Source organism: Corvus cornix, chromosome 5, assembly GCF_000738735.6.
Source record: "Corvus cornix cornix isolate S_Up_H32 chromosome 5, ASM73873v5, whole genome shotgun sequence".
Taxonomy (NCBI): domain Eukaryota; kingdom Metazoa; phylum Chordata; class Aves; order Passeriformes; family Corvidae; genus Corvus; species Corvus cornix.
Window position 1 is genome coordinate 2,312,771 of NC_046335.1, and position 27,075 is coordinate 2,339,845.

General features: G+C 58.0%; 2 protein-coding genes across 2 annotated transcripts; both read left to right on the plus strand.

Moving 5' to 3' along the window:
• Positions 1–3,435: 3,435 nt before the first annotated feature.
• On the plus strand, positions 3,436–7,468 carry PTGDR (prostaglandin D2 receptor). Its single transcript, XM_039553441.1, is given in 6 exon segments — positions 3,436–3,627; positions 3,629–3,655; positions 3,657–3,827; positions 3,830–4,003; positions 4,005–4,349; positions 6,829–7,468. Coding segments are annotated over 6 exon segments (1,080 nt in total). The 5' UTR covers positions 3,436–3,531; the 3' UTR covers positions 7,096–7,468.
• Positions 7,469–13,498: 6,030 nt separating this feature from the next.
• On the plus strand, positions 13,499–18,366 carry PTGER2 (prostaglandin E receptor 2). Its single transcript, XM_010409959.4, is given in 3 exon segments — positions 13,499–14,345; positions 16,884–17,084; positions 17,086–18,366. Coding segments are annotated over 3 exon segments (1,038 nt in total). The 5' UTR covers positions 13,499–13,577; the 3' UTR covers positions 17,155–18,366.
• Positions 18,367–27,075: the final 8,709 nt, after the last annotated feature.

Genomic DNA, 27,075 nt, shown 5'->3' on the forward strand with positions numbered 1-27,075 from the left:
GGGAGCATCGCCTGCCCACGCCAGGGAGCTGTGAATCCCCAAATCCCGCCGTCTGGAGAGAGTGAAAGGCTTGAAAGCCTGTTTAGTCTGGGGAAACCGGAGCTGGGGAAGACGTGGGAACAACTGGGAAAGGACCCCGCGGAGGGGAAGGTAACGCTCTGCTCCAGGAGCAGGGTCCCCGGGAAGGGAACCGAGTCTGGGATGGGTCGGGAAGCACCAGGCAGAGGCGATCCAGCGCTCGCGGGCAAGGAAGAGGCTCTTCCCTGCAGGACTCTCCCAGCCGGGTTTGCTCCGCATGGGAATGTCCAGCAGGAGCTGCCAAAGCCGCCGTTCCAGGGCAGCCCGCATCCCCGCATCCGGCTCCCCGGCACGGCGCTGCTGCCAAAGCCCTCCGCGGCTACGGGCTCTAAATTAGGGTATTCAGACACCACGACAAACACTTCCAAAGGGAGCGCTGAGCTGGAGGGAGAAAGTCCCAGCGCGGCCGCCCCGAGTTGTGACAAAGAGCAGGCGGACACGGCTCCTCCGGACAGCGGCGGCTCTTTGGGAAAAGCCAAGCTTGGAAAAAACATGGCACAACTCTGGAGCAGGCACCCCTCGCCAAAATGTGGCAAGGAGAAGCCGTAGGGAGTCAACAAAAGTGTTGGGGAAAAAAACCCAAACCAAAACCCAATTAAAATTCCTTGTGGATGCTTCAAGTTTTTCCAGCTCCTCATTGTCTCTGGGTTTCGTGGCTGCTTTTTCTTCCGCTTTGGGTTGTTTTTATTCCGGTTTTTCCCCCCCCTCTCTCCACCAGGAATGTGACCAGCCAAAGAGGGTCACGTCGGAAGCGTGACGAGCGGGAGAGATTCGTCATCCGTGGCGATGAGACTTTCTCCAAATCATTTTCCCCTCCCCAAATAGCTGCAATTTATGCAAATGAGCCCAAAGAAGAGCTAAACGGGGGGGACTCGGTGCAACCTGGCTGCCCACGCCGGGTTCTCTCCCAGGGAAGAGGGAGGAGGGAGATGAGTCTGCGGTTACATTCCCGGCTGGACACCTATCCCTGGCTTGAGGGATCCATCCCTCTCCACAGAGAAGGATGGGCACCGTGGTTGGCCGCAATCAGCATCAGATCCTCCAGCAGCAGGGGAAGGAATCCAGGTGAAATCATCCCCCTGCCCACCCGTTCTGACACCATCAGCCACATCTGCACTGGGTGGATGCCTCCTGTGCCTGCTCCCAGAGCCTCAGATGGTCCCAAAAAGTCCCTTCTCCATCCCAGGCTTTCCCCATCGAGCACTGCAAGGTCAGGAGCAGCAGCACCCCATGTCCTTCGGGGTTTCCAGCCACAGCTGGTGCAACCGGGGGCAGCACCCACCTCCAGAAGGGGCTGGGTTTTGTCACAGTTCTTCCTCCTCCTCCTCTTGACAAGCATTGAATTGCCGCTGAATTTGGCCTTCCGGTGGCTGTCAAGGGACTTTCCAATGGTGGGGGAGAAGCCCAGAAGTTCAGCCTCTTCCCCAGTCGGAGCAGATGTGGCAGTGTGGAGTCACCGCTCAGCCAGCAGCGGCTCGGATCCCTGGGACCATCACAGAATCCCGGAATGGTTTCAGTTGGAAGGGACCCCAAAGCCCACCCAGTTCCAACCAGTGGGCAGGGACACCTCCCACTGTCCCAGGCTGCTCCAAGCCCCAATGTCCAGCCTGGCCTTGGACACTTCCAGGGATCCAGGGGCAGCCACAGCTTCTTGGGCACCCTTTGCCAGTGTTTCCTCCCTGGCGTTAGCAGCGTCGCAGCAGGGCTGGCACAAATTTCTCCAGGGATCAGGACAGGGGTTGTGCTCCCAGTAAATCAGCTCTCCAGAGGTGCTGGGCTCTCCTTCCCAATCTTCATTCTTGGGAAAACCTGAGGGATCCCACCACGTCTTCCCCCTGCTCCATGCTGCTGGGATTCCCGCAGGGAGCTGACAGCAGTCGGTGGGACCAGGGTGCCGGCTCAGCTAAGGAAGGCAGTGGGTGTTTTCCAGGAGCTGCTTTGGACGATATCACTGGGATTGCTTCCCAGGGCAGGCTGAATTTCCTCTCCCTCGGGCCCCAGGCAGGAAGCAGCCTCTGGGTTCACACTCAGCCCTAACGAGGGCAGCACTTCAACACCAACCGTGGGTGAGAGCTGAGCTACAACGAGCTTTATCTTGATTTCTTCCAGAGCTGAGATTTTCATTTGCACTGCCACAAACAGTCCCTGCCCTCACTGCTGAAGGAATCACCAACTCCCTTCACGCAGCAGAAGAACTACAGCCCATCACTAAAACCTGCCATGCTGATGTCTGGCCCCTTAGACCTCCCTTCCCACCCCTGCCGTCATCTTGATACTTCCCTGTGCTTCGTGTACACTCATCCCGAGTAGCAAAAAGTGGCCTGAAAGCAGACAGCCACGGTTTCATGCTTATTCATCATCACATGCGTCCTGCGAGCTGCTGTGTGTGTTTTGCAGCCGTGTTGCTGCGGTCGGAGCTGCTTTTCCTGGAAGAAGCTGCGGGGGCTCCTCCCGGAGTTTGCTGGTGGGACGGAGGAGCACCGCCAGGGGCTGTGGGGTCAGCAGCGGCACCAGCACATGGCACACCCGTGGGATGGGCCGCGGGTAGATGTGGCACCTGCTCAGGCTGAATCATATCACAGAATCCCAGAATCGTTCGGGTTGGAAGGGATCTGAAGGATCACCCCGTTCCACCGCCCTGCCGCTGGCAGGGACACTTTCCACTGGATCAAGGTGGCTTCTGTCCTGTGATGCCCACAGAGAATCAGCCCCAGTCCCCTTCCCTGGGCCACCCGCGGGTTCAGCCCTGTCAGCCCTCGGCCCTGTCCCCCCTCCAAGGGCTCAGTCCCCCCTCTCCCGTAACTCCCCCCTCTGTGCTTGGACCCAACTCCCTCGCCCGGGGCTCAGCCCCGTCCCCTTTCCAGCACTCCCCACCCCCGAGGGGCTCAGCCCCAGCTCCCTCCCCTCCAGCGTCTCATCCCAGAGCCCCTCACCGTAACCCCCGGCACTCACTCCCGGCCCCATTCCCTCCCTCTCCCCGGGAGCCTCGGTTCTCCCGGGGGAGCAGCGCAACCCCCCTGTCCCCGGAGCCGAGCTCCGACGGCCGGGGCGGGCCGGCGGCGAGAAGGGGCCGTCCCGGGGGCCGTGCCCGGCTGTACCACACCTCCCTCCTCTTCCTCCTCCTTCCTCCTCCCTCCCTCCCTCCCTCCTCGGCGGGGGCCGCCCGCCCCGCCGGGACAGTCGCTGCCGGCAGCCGCGGCGCGGTGCGATCCATCCATCCCATCGCATCCCGGTGCAGGACACCCATCCCATCCCGGCGCGGTGCTGGACATCCATCCCATTCCATCCCATCCCGGCGCGGTGCGGTGCGGGACATCACCGCCGTGCGGTGCGGGATTTTATCCCACCCCGCTGCGGTGGAGGACATTGATCCCACCCCCGGTGCAGCGCGGGACACCCCGAGGCGGAGCGGGGCTTCCCTCGGAGCCCATCCCGGCGCGGGCGGTGATCCCGATGGAGACGGAGGGTTACCGCTGCCGCAGCAGCCGCTACATCGAGGGCGGCCAGTCGGCCGTGCCCAGCTCGGTGCTGTTCGCCGCCGGGCTTTTGGGGGAACGTCCTGGCGCTGCTGCTGCTGGGCCAGCACCGGCGGCGGTCCCGGTCGCCCGGGGGCCGGCCGCCGCGGGGTGTCGGCGTTCTACGTGCTGGTCAGCGGGCTGGCGGTCACCGACCTGCTGGGCAAGTGCCTGCTCAGCCCCATCGTGCTGGCCGCGTACGCCTACAACCGCAGCCTCAGCGAGCTGGGGCCGGGTGGCCTCGGCGAGGACGAGCCGGGGTGCTGTGCCAGCTCTTCGCCTTCCTCATGGCCTTCTTCGGGCTGGCCCCCACCCTGCTGCTGCTGGCCATGGCGCTGGAGTGTTGGCTTTCCCTGGGGCATCCCTACTTCTACCGGCGGCACCTGACCCGCCGCCTGGGTGCCACGCTGGGGGCCGGCGGCCGCCGGGCTGTGCGCCCTGTTCTGCGCCCTGCCCCTGCTGGGCTTTGGGGCACCCATGCAGTACTGCCCGGGCACGTGGTGCTTCATCCGGATGGCCGGCGGTGGCCCACGCCAGCTGGTCTTCCCCGTGCTCTACGCCAGCCTGATGGGCTTGTTGGTGTTGGCCATCGTGGCGTGCAACGTGAGCAGCATGAGGCATCTGTACTGCATGGCCCGGAGGCAGCCCCGCCGCGGGACCCCCCCCGCCGCCGCCCCGCGCATGGAGGAGCTCGACCACCTCGTCCTGCTGGGGCTCATGACCGTCCTCTTCACCGTCTGCTCCCTGCCGCTCATCGTGAGTAATCCCACTGCCCCCCGCCGCCAGGAAAGCCCCCCCTGCGCCTGGGAGCGGGGGTGCTCGCTTTGGTGCCTCACCGGGCGTCGGTGATTGCATTAAATCGCTTGGGGAAATACCCTTTCTCAGCACCATCGCCTCTCAGGGAGGTTGGATTGGTGATTTGACCCCCTTGGAATAGTCCCCCACCCTGTCCATGGGGGTCAGGGCATTGTTGAGCACCCTGGAATATTCCCCCCTCCCCACCCCCCACCAGCCCCTACCCCTGGGAATGTGGGTGGGTGCTTTGGCCCCCCTCAAACACCCATCACCCCATGCCCCAGGGCTCGGTCGTTGCATTAATCCATTTGGAAAAATATCCTTTCCTCAGCACCATCGCCTCCCAGGGAGGTTGGGTTGATGATTTGGCCCCCTTGGAACAGTCTCCCACCCTCTCCATGGGGAACAGGCCATGGCTAAAGCACCCTGGAATATCGCCCCCACCAGCACCACTCAGTCCTGGGGGGGTCAGAGCACTAATTTTGGGATAAACCCTGACACCACCACCAGCTTGTAGGGGGCCAAGACTTTGCCTCCTAAATACTCCCCCACTCTGCCCACAAGGATCAGGTCATTGCCTAACACTCCTTGGAATAACCCCTCCCCCCACCCCCCATCACCACCACCCACTCCCAGGGGGAGCAGGGGTTGCTTTGGGCCCCTTGGAATAAACTCTGGAACCACCACCCCCTCCTGGAGGTGCCGGGGGGGTTCATTGCTTTAGTGCCCTGTGAATAACCCACCCCTACCACCCTCTAGGATCCTCTCCAAGGGTCAGGTTATTCCTTTAATCCCCTTGGAATAAATTCCACCCCCCCGCCTCCACTATCCCATTCTGGGAGGTTGCCCCTCCTCAACACCAGCACCACATCCCCAGTCCTCAATTTATTTAAATTAATTAAATTAAATTATATTAAATTAAATTAAATTAGAAGTTGTCCTTTAACCCTCATGGAAGAACCCCCCAGCACCACCACTCTGTGCCAGAGGTACCGGGGTGGGGGGGGTGAGGTAATTACTCTGTCCCCCTTCTGAGTGTCCCCCACCCTGTCCCAGGGATCTGACTGTTGCTTTAGCCCCCGTGGAATAACCCCCAACATCCCATCCTGGGATGGGGGAAATTAATCCATTGTTTTAATCCCACTGGAATAACCACAACAACCCCACCACCCTGTCCTGGGGGCTGATTTATTTTTCAAACTTCCTTGGAATATTTGCCCCCTCCACCCCACCCTGTCCCGGGGAGGGTCATTCCATTGCCCCCTCCCTGGAATATCCAATCCCAGCACCGCATCCCCAGGGGTCAGTTCATTGCTTTAATCCCCCTGGAACACCCTTCTCACCATCACCGCTCTGTCCCAGAGGTGTTGGAGGGTCAGGTCATTATTTTAGTCCCATCTCAGTGTCCTCCACCCCATCCCAGGGATCAGTTTGCTGCTTTAGCTCCATTGGAATAACAGCCCCTCCCATCCCATCCCATCCCATCCCATCCCATCCCATCACCACCCCTCTGTTCCTCTGAGGTGTTTAAGGTTTGGGGGGGTCAGTTCATTGCATCAGACCCCTCAATAACCCCCATTCCCACCCCATCAGACCCCTCAATAACCCCCACTCCCACCCCCGTGTCCCAAAGCTGCTGGGTACATCCAGCTCCCTTTGAACCCCACTGAAATACGCCCTGAAATCCTCTCATTTCTTCCCCAGGGATGGGGGTCCCGCTGGTGGGGTGGGGGTGGGAGACCCCCAGCATGAGAGAGCCCTCGCTGCCCCTCCCCTCCCCCATTCCTGGGCCCAGATCCTGCAGTTCCACCTTTCCATCACCCTCTGCGGGCAGAGTTGGTGCCACAGGAGGGGCTACCCTGGGATCAGGGTGGGGGGTGTGCGCTGGTGCTGCCACTGCCTTTGGTGACAATTTCCACATCCTCTTCCTGTCCCCTCTGTCACCTCTGGAACCGTATCGTGAGGTATCAGCCACCAGCAGCCCTGGCACCACTGGGCTCGTACTGGTTTTGTGACCACCCCAGTGGTCCTCAGTCAGGATGAATCCCTGCTGAGTTAGCCAATGGATGCCAGGTCCAGTTCCCATGGCAGCACCAGTGGGGTGCCCCAGCCTTGGAGCCAGAGCATCACCTGCCAAGGTTGGATGATTTCTTCATCCATGAAACCACCCCGGTCACCAGGGCCACCTTTCCAGCTTTAACATCCCGCTGGGGACACAGCATCCCTGTGCCACAACCATCCATGATCCAGCCCCACTCCCAGCCGGATCTGCAACCCACAGCACATCCTGATGCAATCCATAGGGATATTGAAGGGTTAAAACTTCTTTTGCTGCCCTCACGGGGATATTTTTATCCCCACCGTAGCAAGACCTCCCCTCATTCCCCCCCATTTCCTTGACCTTCCCTGATTTTCTCCTATTTCCTGGATTTTTTGCCAGATCCGGGCGTACATGGGGGCTTTCGCCGCTGATTTCAATGAGAACGCCGACCTGAGCGCGCTGCGCTTCCTCTCCGTCAACTCCATCGTGGACCCCTGGGTCTTCATCATCTTCCGCACCTCCGTCTTCCGCACCTTCGTCCGCAGGGTCTGCCGGAGGCTCAGCTCCCGCAGGGCCTCTCTGAAAGGCTCCAGCCCCGGGGCTGATGGCCAGTTCTGTCCCCCGGGCTGGCGCAGGACAGACGCCCCACAGCTCGGCATCCCCTGAGCGCGGCGCTGCTGCAGAAGCCGGCGGCTGCTGGCGAGGATGAGGAGCGAGCCTTCGGCCCCACATCCCTGCCCTGGAGCATCCCGAGGCGGCACAGGGCGGTGGCAGGCAGGGACAGCGTCCAGCTCGCTGCGAGGGACGCTGTGAAGGGATTCTGTCCCCTCCCTAAACTGCGTTTGGCCCCGGAGAGGAGCCGGGGCGGGGCTCCCGGGGATCTGTGAATATTCCGAGCGTTTTGTGGAGGGTTTAGGGAACGCCCGGCTCCAGGAGAGCGTGAGGGATTTGGTGTGTGGTTCAGGGCAGTGGGGACGCACAGGGAGGAGAAGTGTGGGTGTGTCCCCTTGGAATAAAAGCGGTTCAGAGCCCTGTTTCATCGCCTTGTCCTGTGCGTGATCCCATTCCATGCCAAGGGCGTTTATTCGGAGCTGGCTTGGGATGTCCCCAGACTGGGTGAGGGGCAGGAGGGACTCAGAAAGCTGAGCAGCAGCTCCTGGTGTGACGAGGAGCTGGATGCAGGCGGGATCCCTCCACGGGATTCCCATCATCCCTCCCCGGCACACCCTCCATCCCTTCCCAGGATCTTCCCTATTCCCAGGGCAGGGCTGTGGTTTAGCCACTCTTCTCTGGAAAACTGATTCCCCCGAGCGCCGATGTTGCATTTGTGTTCCTCAGCCCTACCTGCTGTGCTGTAATTATCTAAATTCAGTATTTATGACCACCCCGAGCCTTAATGAGAGCAGTAATTGAGAGAAGGCAGAGCCTGGGACACACGAGCTCTCGGTGCAAGCGTGCAGGAGAGCGATCGTTTTGATGGAAGATCCATTTCCGCTCAACCACACGGATAAGCTGGATTTAATTTCTGCCTCAAGTGACCATTTAGACCAAAAGCATTACAATGACCAACTGTTTAGTGCCCTTGGAGGAGACAGAGAGTATTTCTCTCCTCTGTTTAGCTAAGCCTTGCAAGGTGTAGCCGTGTTCCTGCCCTCTCTCACGTGATGTTTACTCTCAGTGTCAGATTCTGGTTTTGAAGGAGCAATATCTTGGAGCTTTTTGGAGGTGACCTGCTGGGGTTGGCTCTGGTTGTTTCTCCCAGCTGGAGAAAAGGGCAGAGCTGTGTTTGGGGATATTTTGGGGACACCTGCGAGCTGCCGGCTCGGTGCCTCTCCTCGGGGTTTTCTGAGGAGAAAGAAGGAAGTGAGGGTTGGTTCATGGATTGGTTTCGTGTTACTGGTGTGGTATCGACTTGGAGATGGCTCACGTGGGGTTGCAGAGTCAACAGCTCTGAGCCTGCACCGAGGCTTTCCTGGGATCTGTTCCACCGTGGCCGGATGAGATAACGGCCCTGGAAAACCTGATTGTTGTCCCCCCTACACTGGGACCTCCTCCCCCAAACAGATCCGTGCTCCACTCGGGACAGGTGGATCAGGCACGGCCAGGCTGGGAATGTTCAGTGATGTAGAATCATGGAATGATTGTTGAGGTGGGAAAAGATCTCCAAGGTCATGGATCCAGCATTAGCACGAGCTGGGGGTGCTCTGTGTGTGCAGGGATCATCTGCCCGTGATCCCAGTGAGGATTCACTCCTGGAGAGAGGCCTTGGCCCAGGAGAGATCCCTGCTGCAGGAGAGATCTCTGGCCCAGGGAAGGTCCCTGCCCCAGGAAAGGTTCCTGTCCCAGGAAAGGTCCCTGCTCCAGGAGAGATCCCTGCCCCAGGGAAGATCCCTGCCCCAGGAAAGGTCCCTGCCCCAGGACATGTCTCTGCCCCAGGGAAGGTCCGTGCCCCAGGGAAGATCCCTGCCCCAGGGAAGGTCCCTGCCCCAGGGAAGGTCCCTGCCCCATGCTGTGTGTGTTTAGATCCCAGGGTAACCATAATTGGTGGAAATCAGTAATGAAACTGACACAAACCACATCAGGTTCTTCATTAAGGTGCAAAACCAGACTCCAGCCGAGCCCCAAGACGATGCAAACACCGCATCACCGGCCCGTCCCTGAGTTCATCATCACAGGGGAGAAACCACGGAGCCACGAGCGACCCCATCCCTGCAGCATCCCCGCTCCCTGGCTGGGGCCACACGTATCCCATTGACCTTGACAGCTCCTCTGGCTTGGGCAGCACTTTTAATCGGGATTCTGCCCTTCCTGGTGTCCTACAACAGACCTGGAGTCTCCAGCCAGCCGCTGCTGCCTCCGGGCGAGCCAAGCGGCGGCTGCAGCCAGCGAGGTTTGGACGTGCGGCTGCAGCCAGGGCGGCCTCCAGGCGGATAAATCCTCGCTCCCCGGTGTTCCCGGGGCTGCCGTGTCACCGTCCTCGCCAGAGATGGCAGCACGTCCCCAGCCAGGGCCGGGCTCCCAGCTGGCCGAGCACGAAGAGCGAGGAGACCACGGATGTTCTCCACCCCAGGCTGGTCCCTTGGACACCCCATTTTTCAGTGCCTCAACACGCACAGTTTGGGGCTTCAGGGGTTATGCCAAAGCGTAGGTCTCCTTCTTCTTCCTGAGTCCTGGAAAGATGAAAATAAAAGGAAAAGAAGGTGTAAATTAAATAAGAATTGAAATAAAAAATCCCGGCAATGCGCGGGTTGGTTGTAAACGTTTCTAAATAGGAACAGAAAAAAGCCCAGGGGCTCCGGGAGCTCCAGCTGAGGAGGGGAGAGCGGCTGAGGAGCCCTCCCTGATCACACCCTCCCCCCAGGCTCCTCGCTCAGTCATTCCCCTCGGGACCCCTCCGTGCCAGATCTCTCCTGTGCCAGCCGCTCCCGAAGGGCCGGACCTGCCGCTTAATGGAGGCAATAAAGAGACACTGCTCAGCTCCAGGCTGGAGCTCCACGCCAGCGATGCTCTTTTGGGGCCTGTTTTATGTCCCTGTCACCCTCCAGCAGTGCCAGCTGCCCTGTCCCACGCTGTCAGTGCTGCCACTGCATCACTCTCCCTGCCTCCCGCTCCTTTCCTGGACATCAATCACTCCCAGGGCGGTTTGTTTTTTTTTTTTTCCAGTTCACGAAATCCAGGCACAACTTTACTCAAGCTCATTTCCCTCATTTCGTGTTTCGTTCTTGCGAAGAGCCCGTTTTATTTTTTTACTGCCTGCCTGCATTTTTCAGCTATTCTGGAAGCTGGGAGGCGCGTGCCTGGGCAGGCAGCAGTGCCAGGGCTGCCAGGAGCCCCGGCCAGCCCAGGAGTGGCTTCATTTATTTTTTAACCCATGCACCCAGGTGCTGGTACAGGACGAGCCAAGGCACCAAAACCTGGATCTGCCATGCCAGCACACAGCCCCGCTTTTCCAGGAGAGGGAAGGAGGCTGCTGGAAGCCCTGGAACACGAGATAAAGGATGGGAAGGCTTTGGAAGAAAGGTGTTGTCTGGATTTGTTGAACATAAGTCAGGATGGGGGTTTGGTTGAAAAGGGATGAAATTCTCTCACCATAAACAGGAGGGATGGAGTCCTCCATGCCCCTGGTGCCAGAGGCAGGGATGGAGCAGGATCCCAACACCCTCCCCAACCACAGGCAGCAAACTCCAGAGGCTGAGTCCTCTCCATGAAATTCACAGAGCTTTCCTACAAGCCCAGAGTGTTTTCTCCAACTGGGCCAAGCCTGGAAATCTTCTTTTAGGGAAACCAATGCCAACAAACCTTGGGAGGATGTATGAGGGGCTGGAGTGTGTCCAGAAAAGGGAACAGAGCTGGGAAGGGGCTGAGGAGCAGCTGAGGGAGCTGGGAAAGGGGCTCAGGCTGGAGCAAAGGAGGCTCAGGGGGGACCTTGTGGCTCTGCACAAGTCCCTGACAGGAGGGGGCAGCCGGGGGGGTCGGGCTCTGCTGGCAGGGAACAGGGACAGGAGGAGAGGGAACGGCCTCAGGCTGGGCCAGGGGAGGTTTAGATTGGAAATTGGGAAAATTTCTCCATTGGCACAGCTTCCCAGGGCAGCGGTGGAGTCCCCATCCCTGGAGGGATTTAAAAGCCGTGAGGATGTGGCACTTGGGGACATGGGGCAGTGGTGGCCTTGGCAGTGCTGGGGGAATGGCTGGACTTGATGTCTTAGAGGACTTTTCCAACCTAAACAATTCTAGGGTTTGACATGGCCCTCGCTAGAGGCGAGACACACGAGCTAAACATGGAAGCAAAGGGAAGAAAACAAACACTTCCCAAGGCAGGACAGATTGTACCAAGCAGCCTGTTCCTGGTTTTGAGCTCAGAAGGGGGAATGAAAAAAACAAAAGCCCAGCAATTTTCCTATTATTGCAGAAAAATCCCATCAGAGACAACTGTCAGTGGAGAAGCCTGAAGCCCCAGAAGGGTATTTAAGGCTCCATTAGCTGCCAGGAAAATGAGCTCCAGAAGAAGCCAAAACCCCTTCCTGAGCTGTGACACGGAACGCCAGAAAGGAGGGGGAGGCTGGGAAAAGCCTTGGAGCTACCACCCTATGGGGTGCCTGCTGCTCGGAAGAGGTCTTGGATGGGCAGACTGCAGCTGCCTGGATGGATCAGGACAGGATTCAGCCTCAGCTGAATTTGTGGATGCCACAAAGGAGGGCTGGATGTGCCAGGGTGGCACCCGACCCTGTGGAATCAAACAGGGTGGCTCCCACCGTCGGATGTGTCCATGTGCTTTGGTGCTCTGCTGGATCAGGACTGGAAGCAGGGTACAAAGAGCTCCTGGGATGTGTTTTCCTGGCGCACCTGTGTTGAGGTGGGATGGTTAAAACGCCGTCCCCATTGCTCACCCATTGCTTTGACTGTGGGAACGGAGCTGGAGCTGTGGCTTTGTCACCTCACCCTCAGCTCATCCTCCCCACCTCACTGAAGAGACCTTTGAGCTGTGTGAGAGAAGAAAGCAAAGCCAGGACTAGGAGAGGCCCCTCAGAAATGGAGGTGCTGTCACCAACCGCAGCTTGCCCGGCCCTTGAGCCTGCCGTGCCCCGTATTTCCTTTGCGAAGTTCCTGTTACAAAAGCACGGTTTTAAAAATAACAGCCAAAGCCACTCGTGTGCCTGCAACCTGCTGTGTCCCTGCTGGAGCCACCTGCAGTGTTTCACTGTGGTTTGGGGGGACCAGGTGTACGGGGTTAATTAAAAATTGAATTGTTACAGCTGTTGGAACAGCCCCAGGGCCACAGGAAGGAAAAGATTTTCTGTCCTCGGGAGGTTCTGGAATTGACCTGTGAAGCAGCAACTGCTTAAATAAAGGCAGCTTGAGTGAGGGCTGGTGTCCTGAAGGATGGAGAGAGCATCCAAGGCCACTGGGCTTGAGTATGTGAATTTCCCATCCCTGGATGCGTTCCAGGTTCCAGGTTGGATGAGCCTTGGAGCAACCTGGGATAGTAGAAAGTGTCCCTGCCCATGGCAGAGGCTGGAATGGATGGGCTTTAAGGTCATGGCCAGACAGGCTGCACCCCCTTGGGGACCTCCGATGACATGTAGGAGAGGGGGGCGATGGGGACGTGGCATGGTGCAGCCATGGGGCAGGGAGTTCTCCATGGGTTCCGGGCACCTCTGGGGCCATGGGAATTCCCCTGCACAGCCTGGGCTCAGCTGGGACTCCGGGCTCGGAGGGCTTTGGAGCCAGCTTTGGAGCCAGCACTGGGGCTCTCAGGCCACACTGGAGCTTGCTGTGTGCCTCGGGGCTCCCGGAGCACCGCCGGGAATCTCTGACCATGTGAGGGGCTGCTGGACCGGCACTGGGATTCCCGGATTAGCACTGGGACAGACTGGGGCTCAGCACTCGCGGAGCCACACCGGGACTGTCGGATCTATACTGGGATTGGCCATGAAAGCGATCCCGGGCCGGCACCGAGACTCCTGGAGCGGCACCAGGACTCCGGGAGCAGCGCCGGGATCGGCTGTGAGAGGAGGTCCCGGTCTGGCCCCGGGCTGACCGTGTGCGGGGCTCCTGGTCCGACACAGGGACTGGCCGTGCCTGGGGGCTCTCAAAGCCGCACCGGGCTCCTGGAACGGTACGGGACTCTCGGACCGGCACCTGGGCCCATGCGAGGGACTCCCGAAGCCGCACCGGGCTCCTGGACCGACACCGGGGCGACCGCAGAAGCCACTCCCGTGGGGCAGAGGGGCTGGGCGTGCCGGAGCCGGGGCTGGCAGACCGGGGACTGCCCAGACATCCGGGGCCGCCCCGGCACTCCCGCCCGGCCTCGAGACTCTCGGACCACACCGGGACTGCCGTGTCCGGGCTCCCAGAGCGCCCGGGACTCTCGGTCAGGCCGGGGTGGGTCCGTGCGCGTCCCCCGCCTCCGCTCCGACCATCCCCGGGTGCGCGGGCCGGGGGCCCGGGGCGGTGCCGGGGGCCCGGGGCGGTGCCGGGGGCGGCGGGCGGGGCGGTGCCGTCGGGGCGGGCGGTGCCGGTGCCGGTGCCGGGGGCGGCAGCGCAGTCGGGCGTGCGGCGGCGGCGGCGCGGGATGAACGGGACGGGCCGGGCGTGCGGGTCCGGCGGGGCAGCGCTCCCGGCCGGAGCTCGGCCTGATCAGCGCCCTCATGTTCTCGGCCGGGCTCCTGGGCAACCTCCTGGCGCTGGGGCTGCTCCTGCGCGGCCGCCGCGGGCCCCGGCAGCGCCCGCTCGCGCTGTTCCACGTCCTGGTGCTGGCCCTGGTGGTCACCGACCTGCTGGGCACCTGCTCCGTCAGCCCCTTGGTGCTGGCCTCCTACCACCGCAACCGCACCCTCACCACCCTGGCCCGCGGAGGGCACATCTGCCTCTACTTCGGCTTCGCCATGAGCTTCTTCGGCCTCGCCACCATGCTCATCCTCTTCACCATGGCGCTGGAGCGCTGCCTGGCCCTGGGGCGGCCGTACTTCTACGAGCGCTTCCTGAGCCCCCGCACGGGCCTGGTGGCCCTGCCGGCCATCTACACCTTCTCGGCCGCCTTCTGCTCGCTGCCGCTGCTGGGCTTCGGCCGCTACGTCCAGTACTGCCCGGGCACCTGGTGCTTCATCCAGATGCACCTGGATTCCCACCAGAGCAATGGGGAGGTGGCGGGGCTGAACGTCACCTTCTCGCTCCTCTACGCCACCCTGCTCCTCTTCCTCATCCTCGCCGTGCTGCTCTGCAACCTGAGCGTCATCGTGAACCTGGCCCGCATGCACCGCCGCGGGCAGAGGACCCGCCGGGTGACCACCCTGGAGCAGCCCCGTGTGGCCACCGGCTGCGGCCGGCGCGCGTTCTCCATGGCCGAGGAGATCGACCACCTCCTGCTGCTCTCCATCATGACCATCACCTTCGTCATCTGCTCGCTGCCCTTCACGGTGAGTGCGCCTGTCTGGGGGGTGCACCAGGGTGAGGTCCCTCTCCCCGGCACCCACATTTCTCTCCCGGCCTTTATAAGGCTCCCCCCAACTCTGCTGGCCAAACCTTGAGGGTTGAGGTCAAAACTTTGCTCTTCCCAAAGCTTGGGAGATCCCAGCTCAGCCATGAGCTTGGCAATTCGCACATCACCTGGGGAGCGGGGGGATCACTCCCTGTATCCCCAGTGCCAGGAGGAGGATGGGGTGTCAGGATCACGGGGTGGTAGGAGGATGGAGTGGTAGGAGGATGGAGTGGCAGGAGCAGAGGTGCTCTCCCACCCCACAGAGGCTCCGAGGCCAGGCAGTGTGGCTCAGGCAGGGATGAGGTTGGAGTCCCCTCGACCACACGGCATCACTGCAAATCCTGGGATCCAGGAACTCATGGTGCAGGTGTGAGGGATGACAGAGCAACCAATGGCACTTCTGGAGATGGGATGAAGGAGCTGCTCTGGGCTGGAGGCAGTGGATATCCGTGCTGGGCGGGATGAGTTATCCCAGATTTCTGCAGATGGAGCTGGAGACAGAGGTTTCTGCTCGTCTGCAACAGCACCGAGGCGCGGGCACAGAGATGGGAGATTTCTGGGAACAGAGGTCTGGCACAGCAGCCACAGCACGTGTCTTCCCAAGGGATATGCCCACATCCCGTGCCCCATGCATGCACGAGACTTCCAGCAGAAATCCAGAATCAAAACAGCCAGGTGAGGAAGTGGAGAGAGTGAATCCCCTGACTCTGTCTGGGCTCTCCCCTCCCAAGGGCCACTTTTCATCCATCCAGGTGCTTTTACACCAGGAGCATCGTGGGCTCTGGAGCACCTCTGGCTGCTGCCTGTGTGTGTGACCCCCCCACTGCAGGAGGTCAGTTTGGTCCCATTAGAAGTGACCCCATCAAGGCTGGGAGCGCAGCCAGTGGTAATTTCATACTCTTGGTGTTAAATAGACTCTGCCTTCCCTTCATGCTCCCTTGCTTTTCCTAAGGGAAAAGGAAATAACACAGGCTAAGCCGAGCCGGGCTGGCAGGGTTTTAGGACAAGGGAGTAATGTCCAGATGCTTGTGAGCATCCCAGCAGCCTCAACGGCCTAAGAGACACTGCAGCTCCTAACAATGAACCCACACATGATGGGCAGCTCTTCCCGTGTCCCAAAAAAGGTCGGGTTTGGCTGCTGTGGTCATTACGAAGCGGAACCCCTCGGAGGGGACACGTGGGCAGGGCCCTGTGAGTGTGCTTGGGGCAGAGGGGCTGGGAAAGCGGCACTGGCCGGGATCCCATGGGCCCTGTGGTGGCAGATATAGCCTTATCCAGAGCCAGCTTCCCTTTTCCCATCGCCCGGCTCCCATGTGGGGCTGTGCTTTGGCAGCGGCTCAAACCCAGCTGCCTCCTTGGGGTGACACTTTCTCTCCTGTCCCCGGCTGCCCACAGCAGCCACCGTTCCTCCCAGGAGCAGTCCAGGCACACGAACTCATCGGGCCACAAATTCCTTCCCAAAACACCCCAGAGCTTGGAAATGCCTTGCGCGCGGGCCACCCCGTGCCCCTGGGCTGCGCCATGCTGGGGCGGTACCCAGCGGATCCCGGGGATGCTCCTGCTGCCCATCCCCATCCAAGCATCCCCCCAGCCCGGAGTGAGGGGGTGGCGGGTGACCCGAATGAGTAAGGAGTGCTGAGTCACCCTTCCAGGAAGCCCCGCGGGCTGTGATGAGTCGGCACGTCGCAGGAAGGACCGGCCAGGTCCTGCACCCCTCATCCTCTCCATCTCCCACGGTTATTGCTGCTGTGTGGTCTCAAGGTGAGAGCCACCACTTCCTCCAGCAGCCACGGGTTTAGATGTGGCTCTAAATGAAGCAGAGCACGGGGCTCGCTGTCATTTAAAGGCCATTTAAACCCATGGAGTCAGCAAATTTGCTGTGACAGCCCAAATCGCCCCAAAAGAGCTGCCTGGGGGGCCGGGTCTTGGGAATTATTTCTCCCTGTGATTTCTCCCTGGTTGAGGGAGGGGACTGTGAGACCCCACTGCAGTGCTGTGTCCAGCTGTGGGGTCCTTCCAGCGCAGGAAGGATGTGAAGCCGTTGAATCGAGTCCAGAAGAGGCACCAAGTTGATTAAAAGGATGGAACAGTTCTGCTGTGAGGAAAGGCTGGGAGAGTTGGGATTGTTCAGCCTGGAGAGGAGAAAGCTTTGGGGTGACCCAATTGTGGCCTTCCAGTACCTGAAAGGAACTAGAGAAAAGATGGAGAGAGACTCTACAAGGGCCTGCAGTGACAGGACAAGGGGGAATGGATCCAAACTGACAGGGAGGAGGTTTAGATGGGATTTTGGGAAAAAACTCTTTCCTGCGAAGGTGGGGAGGCCCTGGCACAGGGTGCCCAGAGAAGCCGCAGCTGGACGTGACCAAGGCCAGGTTGGACAGGGCTTGGCGCAAGCTGGGACAGTGGAATGGCAGCGGGGTGGAACGAGATGATCTTTAAGCTCCTTTCCAAGCCAGCCCGTTCCCTGATTTTGCAGATCCGTGCCTACGTGAACAAGTTCAGCGGGGAAGAGGCCGACCACGAGTGGGACCTGCTGGCCCTGCGCTTCCTGTCCATCAATTCCATCGTGGATCCCTGGGTCTTCGCCATCCTGCGGCCGCCGTTGCTGCGCCTGCTGCGCTCGGTGCTGTGTGCTTGCCAGGTGACCGCCACGGCCCCGCACGGCCGCGCTGCGGCCCCCCGCCGTGGCAAAGCTGGCCGCACGGCTGGACCTCTGCGGGCAGCTCCAGGAGAATCCTGCCTCCTGACAGGTGCTCTGCCTTAGGGCCCATGAAGAGACGTGTCTGCTGCAGCCTGGGCCGGGTGAGGGTGGCTCAGGTGGCACCTGGGAAGCCCCTGGAAAGCCATTATGGCCTCTCGCAGGGACAAAAGTGCAGCGGGACAAGGTTGGAAGGGCTGCTGAGTCCCTGGGTGCTGCTGTCACCCTCAGGGCTGATCCCACCTGGAGAATGGTTCAGCCCTGCTGGGAAGGGTCGGTGGTGAAGCATGAGGGGTTTGCTATCAGCCCACAGCTGGGAGGATGTTGGGAAGCAGAGATTCCTGCTGGTGGGCTTCCCAGCCAGGTCTCCGTGGTTGTTTGGGATGCAGGCAGGGCTACGGCTCCTGGAGGTGGGGCTGGGTGGCTGCAAACACCCGACAGTGTCCCCAGATCCATAAGGATTGGGAAGGAGAGGAAGGGAGCAGTTTATCCTCAAATATTCCCCCCTTTTTTAGGCTGGTTGCCTGAAGAAATGCACTTTTTCAGGGGCAGGTCTGTGTGCTCGTGTCTGTCTGTCTGTCCCACACCCCTGAGATTTTAGGCACTGGTGGGTCTCTGAGGGGCACCAAGGTACTAAAAAAGCCAAATTTTGGCACTTCCCTGGCGCTGTGATGGAGTAGAGCAGCCCCTCCTCAGCACCCGTTTGGAAATTCCCTTTGTCTCATGATTTTTGCAAGAGCCAAGGAAGGGAATAAAGAGCCTGACCAGGGAATGGTCACAGCCATGAGCTTCACCCACACCCAGGGTGGTGCTGCTGGTGGAGTTTGGGTTTGTCCTTGAGCGGGACAAATGTTTATTTAAAATAACCCCCCCCAAAAAAATCAATAAAAGCAAAAAAAACAAGGGCAAAACCATCCAGCTCATCAATCCTGCTGCGTTGGGCAGCATCCTTCAACACCACTCCTTTGTTTTCTGGGATGCTTTGGGACTCCAGGCTGGTTCCTGCTGGGATGAGGAGCGTCCGACTCCGCATCCCAAGGCCACCACTGCCATTAGGAATTTTCTGGTGGCTCCCATCTGAGCAGCATCCAACGCCCCCAGCGGCGTTTGTGCAATTCCAAGTGGGGAGTCTCATTTGGGAGCTGCAGCTCTGCTCAGGGAGCCCGAAGGTGCCGAGATTTGGGGCTTTTCCGTGGTCTGTGAGTGGAGGTGATGTAAAAAGAAAGAGTTGTTATTTAAATAATAAATGTCTCTCAAAGGAGCCTGCTGAATCATGCGTGGGTTTGTGCTTGTGATGCACCTCGGGGTAGATCTGGAGGAAATGTGTCGGATGTGGGATGAAGCCACGGGAATGTGGGGAGAGGGCAGCAGGGGAGGCTTGCAGGGGGGAGTGGGTGCCTCCAATTCCCTAAAAAGTGGCAATAAACTCTGTTTTACAGATGTAGAATGGCATGTTTTTATCTGAGCTACAGAAATGCGCCTTCCTCTGAGCTCCTCCCTGAAACCTGCCTCTCCCACGGCCAGCAAAAGGCAGGCAAAGCTCCCACCTGTTATCAAAACACAGCCCCCAAAATACCCACCCTAAAAAAAGGCAGAATTGAGGTCACTCCTGTCAGGCAGCCAAGGTCCACAGGAAGTTTCCTGGCCTCCCAAATGCGTGTGGGCAGATGTCAGGCAGGGGCTGCTGCTGTTGCTCAAGTGGGTTTTTGGCAGCACCCTGTGGCTGGGGGGCTTTGGAGGGGGTGTGGAATTTTTGGGACAGGGTTTCTGGAATGTCATTAATCGTGGTGCCAACCTTGAGAACCCAAATTTGGCACCATCCCACTCAACACTTGGGAGGGCACAGTCGTCCCTTCCCAAATTATTCCCTCATCCGTGCACACAGCAGGAGGAAAGGCACGTTCTGGGCTCAGGGTTTGGTGCTCCCATCGTGTTTCAGGGTGTGCTCAGCTGGAAAAGGAGCCATAAACTTTGGGAAGAGCTGTGGGTCCGTGAGCTTTATTTATCCAGATGGTCATGACCTGGTTGCTCACGCTGGGATTTCAGGACCAGTTGCCTAATTCTCCTCTGAGCCAGAGGGAATGGCTGCCTGGGGTGCAAAAGATGGAAAGGAAATTTTTAAAAAATGGGAAAAATGTTGGAAATGGCGAAGAGGTCACATCCTGCAGGGACCAGCATGCCAAGGAATGTGGCGGGGTGGGAAGAGAACCCAGCAGGATCCGTGGCAGCAACCTGAAGGCAGGATTCTCCCAGAATCCAAGGATTCACTCCTGCCAGCCCCCAGCTCCTCTGCTGACCACTAATTGCCAGCTGCTTGTTTTTTTGGGAGGTTTATGGCTCCTCATCAGGAAATGCAGGGCTGGGAGAGAACCTCCCGGCATCCATCCCCTGGGATCTGCTTTTTGCTGCAGCAGAGTCACTCTCCCAACGATCAGGGCAGCAATCCTGGCAAGTGGGCTCAGGGAAATGATCTGGATCACATTTAATGCCAAAATAAAAGAGAAATTGGTGCATGCAAGGAGAGGAGCCCCTGAAACCTGATGGATCCAATGCGGGCTACACCCTGAGCTGGTGGCCAGGGATTACCCCCACGCTCTGGAATCAAAAAAACTCCTCCTTTCCCTGCTTCCAAAGGAAAAAAGGACCTTCACCAGAGCTCTGTGAGGACAAGGAGGACCATGGATCTCTGCATCCTGAGCCGTGAGCCTGCACAAAGAGCTGCTTTCATTAACGTCACGCAGGAGCCTTTGCAAAAGGCAAATTAATTTGCCTCTCGTCAGCTCCCTCGACGTCTGCTCGGCTCAAATGCAAGATGACAAAGTTTCATTTCATTGTCTGGGCTGGTCCTTAATGACTTTAATCCCACGCCGGAAAGCTGCTGGTGCAGGGAAGCTCCAGGCAGGTCTTTACGTCTGCAATTCCATCGGGGAATCCGCTGGTGAAGAGGAGAGAGGGAGAAGCCATTCCTTGGAGACTACAGAGGGCATCAGCTGCCCCTTGGCCTTCTTAAAAATGGTGAGACTTTCCACAGTGGCTGGAAGGAGCGGGAAGTTGCGGGATCCAAAGGATTGGGATCTTCTCCAAAATCTGTCATAGAATCATGGATGGTTCGGGTTGGAAGGGACCTTAAAACCCATCCCATTCCACCCCCTGCCATGGGCAGGGACAACTTCCACTGTCCCAGGGTGCTCCAAGCTCTGTCCAACCTGGCCTTGGGCACTGCCAGGGATCCAGGGGCAGCCACAGCTGCTCTGGGCTCCCCACCCTCACAGCCAGGAATTCCCAGTTCCTGATATCCCATCTAACCTCTGGCAGTGGGAAGCCATTCCCCCTTATTCTGGCAGTCCAGGCCCTTGTAAATAATCCCTCTCCATCCCCAAATGGTGATGCAACGCAATGTTTTTGGGAAATGGGAATTTTGGGAGAGTAGAGAAGAAAGGAAAAGCACTTCCCTCTTGCTCCCTCCTTTCCTGGCTTGTTTGGAACATCTCCTCCACTTTTCTGTGCTCTCAGCAGGGAGGAAACTCTCATTTTTTGGCTGTTTTGGCCGTGGTTTTACTGGGGGACACAAAAACCCCTCAACCCCATTCAGGAGGATCAGGAAATGGGGGCAGCATTTCGGAACACCCTATAAAGGTGGGGTTGGGATGGGATGGGGTGGGATGGGATGGGGTGGGATGGGATGGGGTGGGGTGGGATGGGATGGGATGGGATGGGATGGGATGGGATGGGATGGGGTGGGATGGGATGGGATGGGATGGGATGGGATGGGATGGGGTGGGGTGGGGTGGGATGGGATGGGATGGGATGGGATGGGATGGGATGGGATGGGATGGGATGGGATGGGATGGGATGGGATGGGGTGGGGTGGTGTGAAATGGGATGGGATGGGATGGGGTTTGATGGGATGGGGTTGGATGGGATGGGGTGGGATGGGGTGGGGTGGGATGGGATGGGGTGGGTGCAGTGGTGTGTTGGAGCCCAGCATTCCTGCAGAGCACCTCTGGAATTGCTGCTCCAGTCCGTTGGGAGGCCGGAAGCAAAGCAGAGCTGCCTTTCCAGGCCCAGGACGGGCAGGGAGCCCACCTCCCCAGGCTCCAGAAGGGTGTGATCCATGTTAAATTGGATTAAATTCATTAGCCAAGGAAGTGATTTAAGGGGACATGGCATGGCTGGGCTTCCCATCCGGCTCTGCAGTGGTTCCAGGGCTTCCCATGACACAAGGAAAAGCCACATTTGGCTTTACCACAGCTGCCTTCTGCTTTTGCAGCTGCTTTTGCTTCTCTGCATCCCCACATGAATCCTTTCCTCTGAGTCCTTCAGGTCACCCCATTGTTCCCATTCTGAAAGAGGGATCGGCCTTTTCCAGGGGTAGTTTGTGGTATCCCAAACTTCACAGGTTTCAAATCAGAGCCTGGAGCCCAACACTGAGACCCCAAATGAGTAATCTGTGGCCTGTCCCCTGTCCTTGTGAGGGGTGATGAGATCTTGGAAGCAGCAGGGCTGGGCAGAATTACCTGAAGTGAAACCGAATCCACCCGAGAGATCCAGAACAAACTTTTGTGCGGGCACAAATTCCTTGTGCCACATCAGTTTTACCTGGGAATCCTGCAGTGGAATCCACGGGCTGGGATCCCTGCATCAGCATCAGCACCCTCCCAGTCAGGAATTCCTTCCCAATCTCCCATCCATCCCTGCCCTCTGGCACTGGGAAGCCATTCCCTGTGTCCTGTCCCTCCGTCCCTTGTCCCCAGTCCCTCTCCAGCTCTCCTGGAGCCCCTTTAGGCCCTGCAAGGGGCTCTGAGCCCTCCCTGGAGCCTTCTCCTCTCCAGGTGAACACCCCCAGCTCTCCCAGCAGAGCCTTGAATTTTCAAGTTTTTATGCAATAAATGAATAATAATAATTTTCATTCTGGCTTTTGGGTTCAGCATTGCAGGGCGGTGAAGGTCTCATGTGAGTTGTCCCCAGATTACCATAAACTCTCCATTTCTCAAGCCTAACAAGTTTTTTTTAGCTGTGGGTGTGACCTCCTCACTTAGAAGGGCTCTTTCTCATGTAACTCTGTTTTTCTCTTACTCTGACCGAAAAACAACAACCTGACCATCCTGGTCTAGTGCAAGGTGTCCCTGCCCATGGCAGGGGGTGGAATAAGATGGGCTTTAAGGTCTCTTCCAACCTAAATATTCCATGATTCCATGGAGGTGCAGCCCTCCTGCTGCTCGTTCTTCCTCGCAGATGGAGCTGGGTGTGCCGGGAGGGTGAGCTGGAGGATGCTGGGGTGGGGTTGGACCCTGTATCCCTGCTGTGCCCTGCTCCATCCTTCATCCAAAATGCACATCCAGGCAGAGGGCTGGATGGAGCACAACCCCCCAGGGTTTTTTCATCCAGCTGGGGGACGTCCAACCGGAAAACCAACCGGAAGGACTGGGAGAAATCCAGCCTGAGCTCCAAGATGATCCACAACTGACTGAAAACAGAAAGAAGGGAAAGTTTTACGAGCCTGACTGGGACGTGGAGCTAAAAATACAGCGGCTGTGACTCGTGGAGGGACCGGGAGTCCAAGGCCACCGCTTGTTTGTGCACTCACAGCGCGCCTGGCGCTCACCCCCGGAGAAAATCCTGTCCCTTAAGAGCATCCAGATGAGGTGTGAGGGAATTTATGTCCTCGCTCTGTGCTCTCCATGCTCTCCGTGCATCCAGCAGGGAGGGATCGCGCTTCCCCGCTGCCCATGGGCTTTTGCAGAGGTTTGGAAGGGGCACATGGTGTCCCTGTTTGACAGCCTGAGGCGGGCACTGTGGTGGGGACACTCCTGGAAGTCGCCAGGGTTTCCCATGCCCGGCTGCTTTTTTTAACCGGCTTTCCCTGAAATGTGCGAACATCCACGTCCATCAAATCCACAGGGAAACGCCGCCCATCTGCCAGCGCTGGGGCTCTTCCCAAAGCGACCTAAATCTTCCCATCCAAGAGACTAAACAGTGTCAAACTCACAGCGAGCATCTGGCTTTTACAGGGGCCACAGGGGCTACGAGGCATCGTGGAGCGCGGTGGATCGCTCACCATCCTGCCCCGAGTGATGAACCTGTGACCTCTCCCAAAAAACCCCACTTATTAGGAAAAATCAGGACCCTGTCAGCAGCCTCGTGAGCTGGGCTCATGTGAGGAGGAGGGCAAAGGTCCTGGGGTTTCCGGGCAAGTCAGACTATAAATCTTTATAGGGTTTCACGTCCCAGTTTCATTGTGGTTCATGCTGGGCTGCCCCAGAGGCAGAAGGTTCCATTTTGTGGCTGAATTAAAACCTCTCTGCAAAACCACCTGTAAATCTTGTTTTTCTGAGCAGCTGGGTTGTGAGGGAGCTCCTGCCACAGTCAAAATTCCAGCCCTCAGGTCTCGCACGTCCCTGGATCCCTGGAAGTGTCCAAGGCCAGGCTGGATGGGGCTTGGAGCAACCTGGGATAGTGGAAGGCGTCCCTGCCCATGGCAGGGGGAGGATGAGATGAGCTTTAAGGTCCCTTCCAACCCAAACCATTCTGGGATTCCATACTCTGCCTCAGTTTCCCCTCCATGATGTTAGGACAACCCACCAGAGCTCCTTGAGCCCATCACCCTCCCCAGACCCACTCCAGCACCACTCTCCTCACCACCCTCCTCCCTCTGCACTGCAATTCCTGGAAGGTTCTGGATAAGCAGCAGAGCAGTGGTTGGTGGAACTGGGATGGATAAATCCGCTATGGATGCCATTTATTGGGAGCCCATTATCCCAAACACCACAGCAGGGACAAGGTTTTATCAATCTGCTCATGTGGGGGCAGGAGGAAATGGTGAGGGCCAGCACAGATGTGAAACATCAAAGCAGACACAGTTTTGAACAGAGTTTAAAAGAAAAGGATCTGTTTACAAGAGGCCGTTCCAGGGCGGTTTGGAGCCTGTTTATCCCTGGATATTCGTGCTACCAGAGTTTGGCCCATCAGTGGCTGGAGAGTGACGGGGTTTGTCATGGGGAGTGGATGTGTACATGAGACAACATTTATTTGTCATGAGCAGCTGCTGTTTGCTCTGCTCCAGCCCTTTTCCATGCCACTGGGGCTGGGAATTGCTTGTGCACAGCTGTGAGATCTCTCCGAGGGCCCTGCAGAGGCTGGATTGAGCCGCAGATCCATCTGGATGAGTCCTCAGCGGGCGTTTACTCCCAGGAAATCAATGCCTGGAGAAGGCAGGAGCAGCCCGTGCCCTGCTGAGGGGCTCTGCCAAACTCCCTGGGCCTGCTGGAGGAAGCTGCTCATCATCTTGGAATGAGCATGTGATGCTGGAACCCTGGGTTTAGAGAATTTAGGTTTCTGGGATCTAATATATATATGTGTAACAATATGGAGGATTTTGGGTGTGGATTTGTTCCTTCATCTTCTCTCCTTCTTCACAAATCAGAGTGTTCTGGTATTGGTTCGAAAAACCCGCACTGTGGGTCATGAATAGATAGTTACTGGATTATAAGTAAAAACATATTACTTGGTATTTCATAATTGGTTGATTTGGCCTTTAAGTGGCCTTGGAAGTTAGAACTCAGGACCATTTTCCACCTTGTTAACTAAGAAGCACATCCCAGGCAGCTGTGCTGTAGATAAGAAATAATCAACATCTAAGTCCAAAGAACAACCTAGCGTTGTCTGCCTGTTAATCCAAACTCTGTGTAAAAGAGCTCGCGATTCAGAGAGACAAAAACGAAAACAAAGAGAAAACTAACAACGTCGGGCGTCGGTTTTGGAAAGCTGTGGAGTGCTCCTGCTTCCTCCAGCACCCCGGGTCAGCGCCATCCCCGGCACCCGGCACTCCCCTGGGGCTGTTCCCGGAATCCTTCCCCTCTCTGCTGCAGGACAATGCCCTGATGTGGATGAGGAGGAGCACGGAGCTTCTGCAAACCTCGTGCAGCTCTGCGAGTGCGGATGGGGTCATGGAAAGGGGGCAAGAGAGAAGGGAAGGGGGATAAGGGATGGGGAACAAGGGGAAGGGGAAGGGGGACGGGAAAGGGAAGAGAAAAGGGAAAGCGGGCAAGAGAAAAGAGAAAGGAAAAGAGGACAGGGAACAAGGGAAAGGAACAGGGGATGGGAAAGGGGAAGAGGGCAGGCAAAAGGGAGCAAAAGAAAAGGGAGGGGGGACAAGGGACAGGGAACAAGGGAAAGGGGAAGGAGAAAGGGAAGAAAAAAGGGGAAAGGGGAAAGAGGAAAGAAAACAAGGGAAAAGCTTCCAGGCTCTGTCCTGGTGTGTCTGACCACTGGAATTGCTGTGCCTGGCTGGTTTCTCAGTGGTGGCATTTTGCCATCATCCCTCCATTCATTACCTTTTGCATTCTCCAATTTTGGCAGCCAAATCAGCCCTGGAAGCCTCAGCATTCCCTGCGAGATGCTCTGGGAACTGGAGGCTTGGGAGCATCCCGGGACAGCAAAACGCAGAACCCCTGACGTGCCTAAGAGGGCTCAGGGATCAAAACCAAACACCAGGACACGCAGGGCAGGACATCCGCTGGTTCAAGCAGCTCTTTCCCCCTCGGAGATCTCCTTCCCCGCGTGGTTTGCTCAGCACTTTCCTCCTTGCTGGAGTTTCTGCTCAAACCAGGGCGCTGTGGCCGGTTCTGCCTCCCTGGGCACGGCATTCTCCTGCCAGGGCATCCCACTGGCACCACTTCCAGCTGCAGCACGGAGCAGCTGGGCTCAACTTCAAGTAGCCAGTGCTCCCACGGTGCCAAACACTCCTCCAGAGCTTCACAAGAGCTATTCCCTTAATTATTCATGGCTGTGGTTAATGCGCAGCAGTTGTTGGAATAAATCAGGATTTGCAACGTTTTTAATCAATCCTCTCCCTTCCAGAGGAGGCTGGAGGGCCCTGGGGTGGCACATCCCTTCTGTTTGGGAGCACTGGAGCAAAGATCCAGCATCTGGCAGCTTTTCAAGGGACATCAGCTCTGCCTGGGCATTGCAGGGATGCTCTCAGGGATATCTGCTGCCGATGCCCCCATAACTCCATCCAAAGCCCTTGGAGCGCATTCCCCACCCCCTGCCAGGACAAGGATTGAAGTCCAGTCAGCAAACACCATCACGTTGCTGCTTTTCTCTATTTTTTCCTTCTCTGGGGAGAGAAGATGTGTTTTCTCACATTTTTCTGGAGTCATCATGTGTTTTTAGAAGGACGTGCTAAGCCAGGGAGGATTTCTTCTTGCAGGCGTGTTTTCTCTCAGCCTCTCCTTCACACAGCAGTGCCCTGTGCATTTTTTAAATCCTATTTAATTGCTCTCTCACCCCTGCTGGTGCCTTCCTGGGAGTGGAAGGCTGCTGGTAGCTCACAGGGCCATAACTCATCGGAGACGCCTTTGGGGTCCCCATCCTTGCAGGGCAGATCCTGTCCTAGGGAGTCACTGTGGGATCCCTGCCCTGGCATCAGGGTCCCTGTTCTCCCATGGGTGATCCCTGTCCTTGTAGGGAGTCATTGTGCGATTCTCATCCTCGTAGAGGGTCTAAGCCCCTTGTAGAGTGCCCTTGTCCCCCTGTGAGGTCGCTGTCCTTGAGCAGGGCATCCCATACCTCTTAGGGGATCTGTAGGGGATGGCAGCAGCTGAGGGGAGCAGGGTGTCTCCCACAGGGAGCCACATTCCAGGGGGGACAGCCAGGATGGAAGGGGACAAAGGGTCGGCTGAAAATCCAGTTTGTGGGATGTTCCCAACCCAGACCAACAGCTGCTGTGGTCTGGAAAATCCCACACAGCCTCATGTTGGGGGCATGGGAGCGGGACGGGGCAGGAAGAGGTCACTGTGAGAGGGCAATGGCCAGGAGATAAAGGAGGAGTGAGCAAGAGCTGAGCTCTGCAGAGAATAAAGTGACCAATGTCAGTGCTGCCAGCTGGGAATGGAGGCTGGGAGGGACAAAAAGTCACCTTTCTCTTTCTGGGCAAGAAAATGGACCTGTCTGTAAGTCCAAAAAGCCA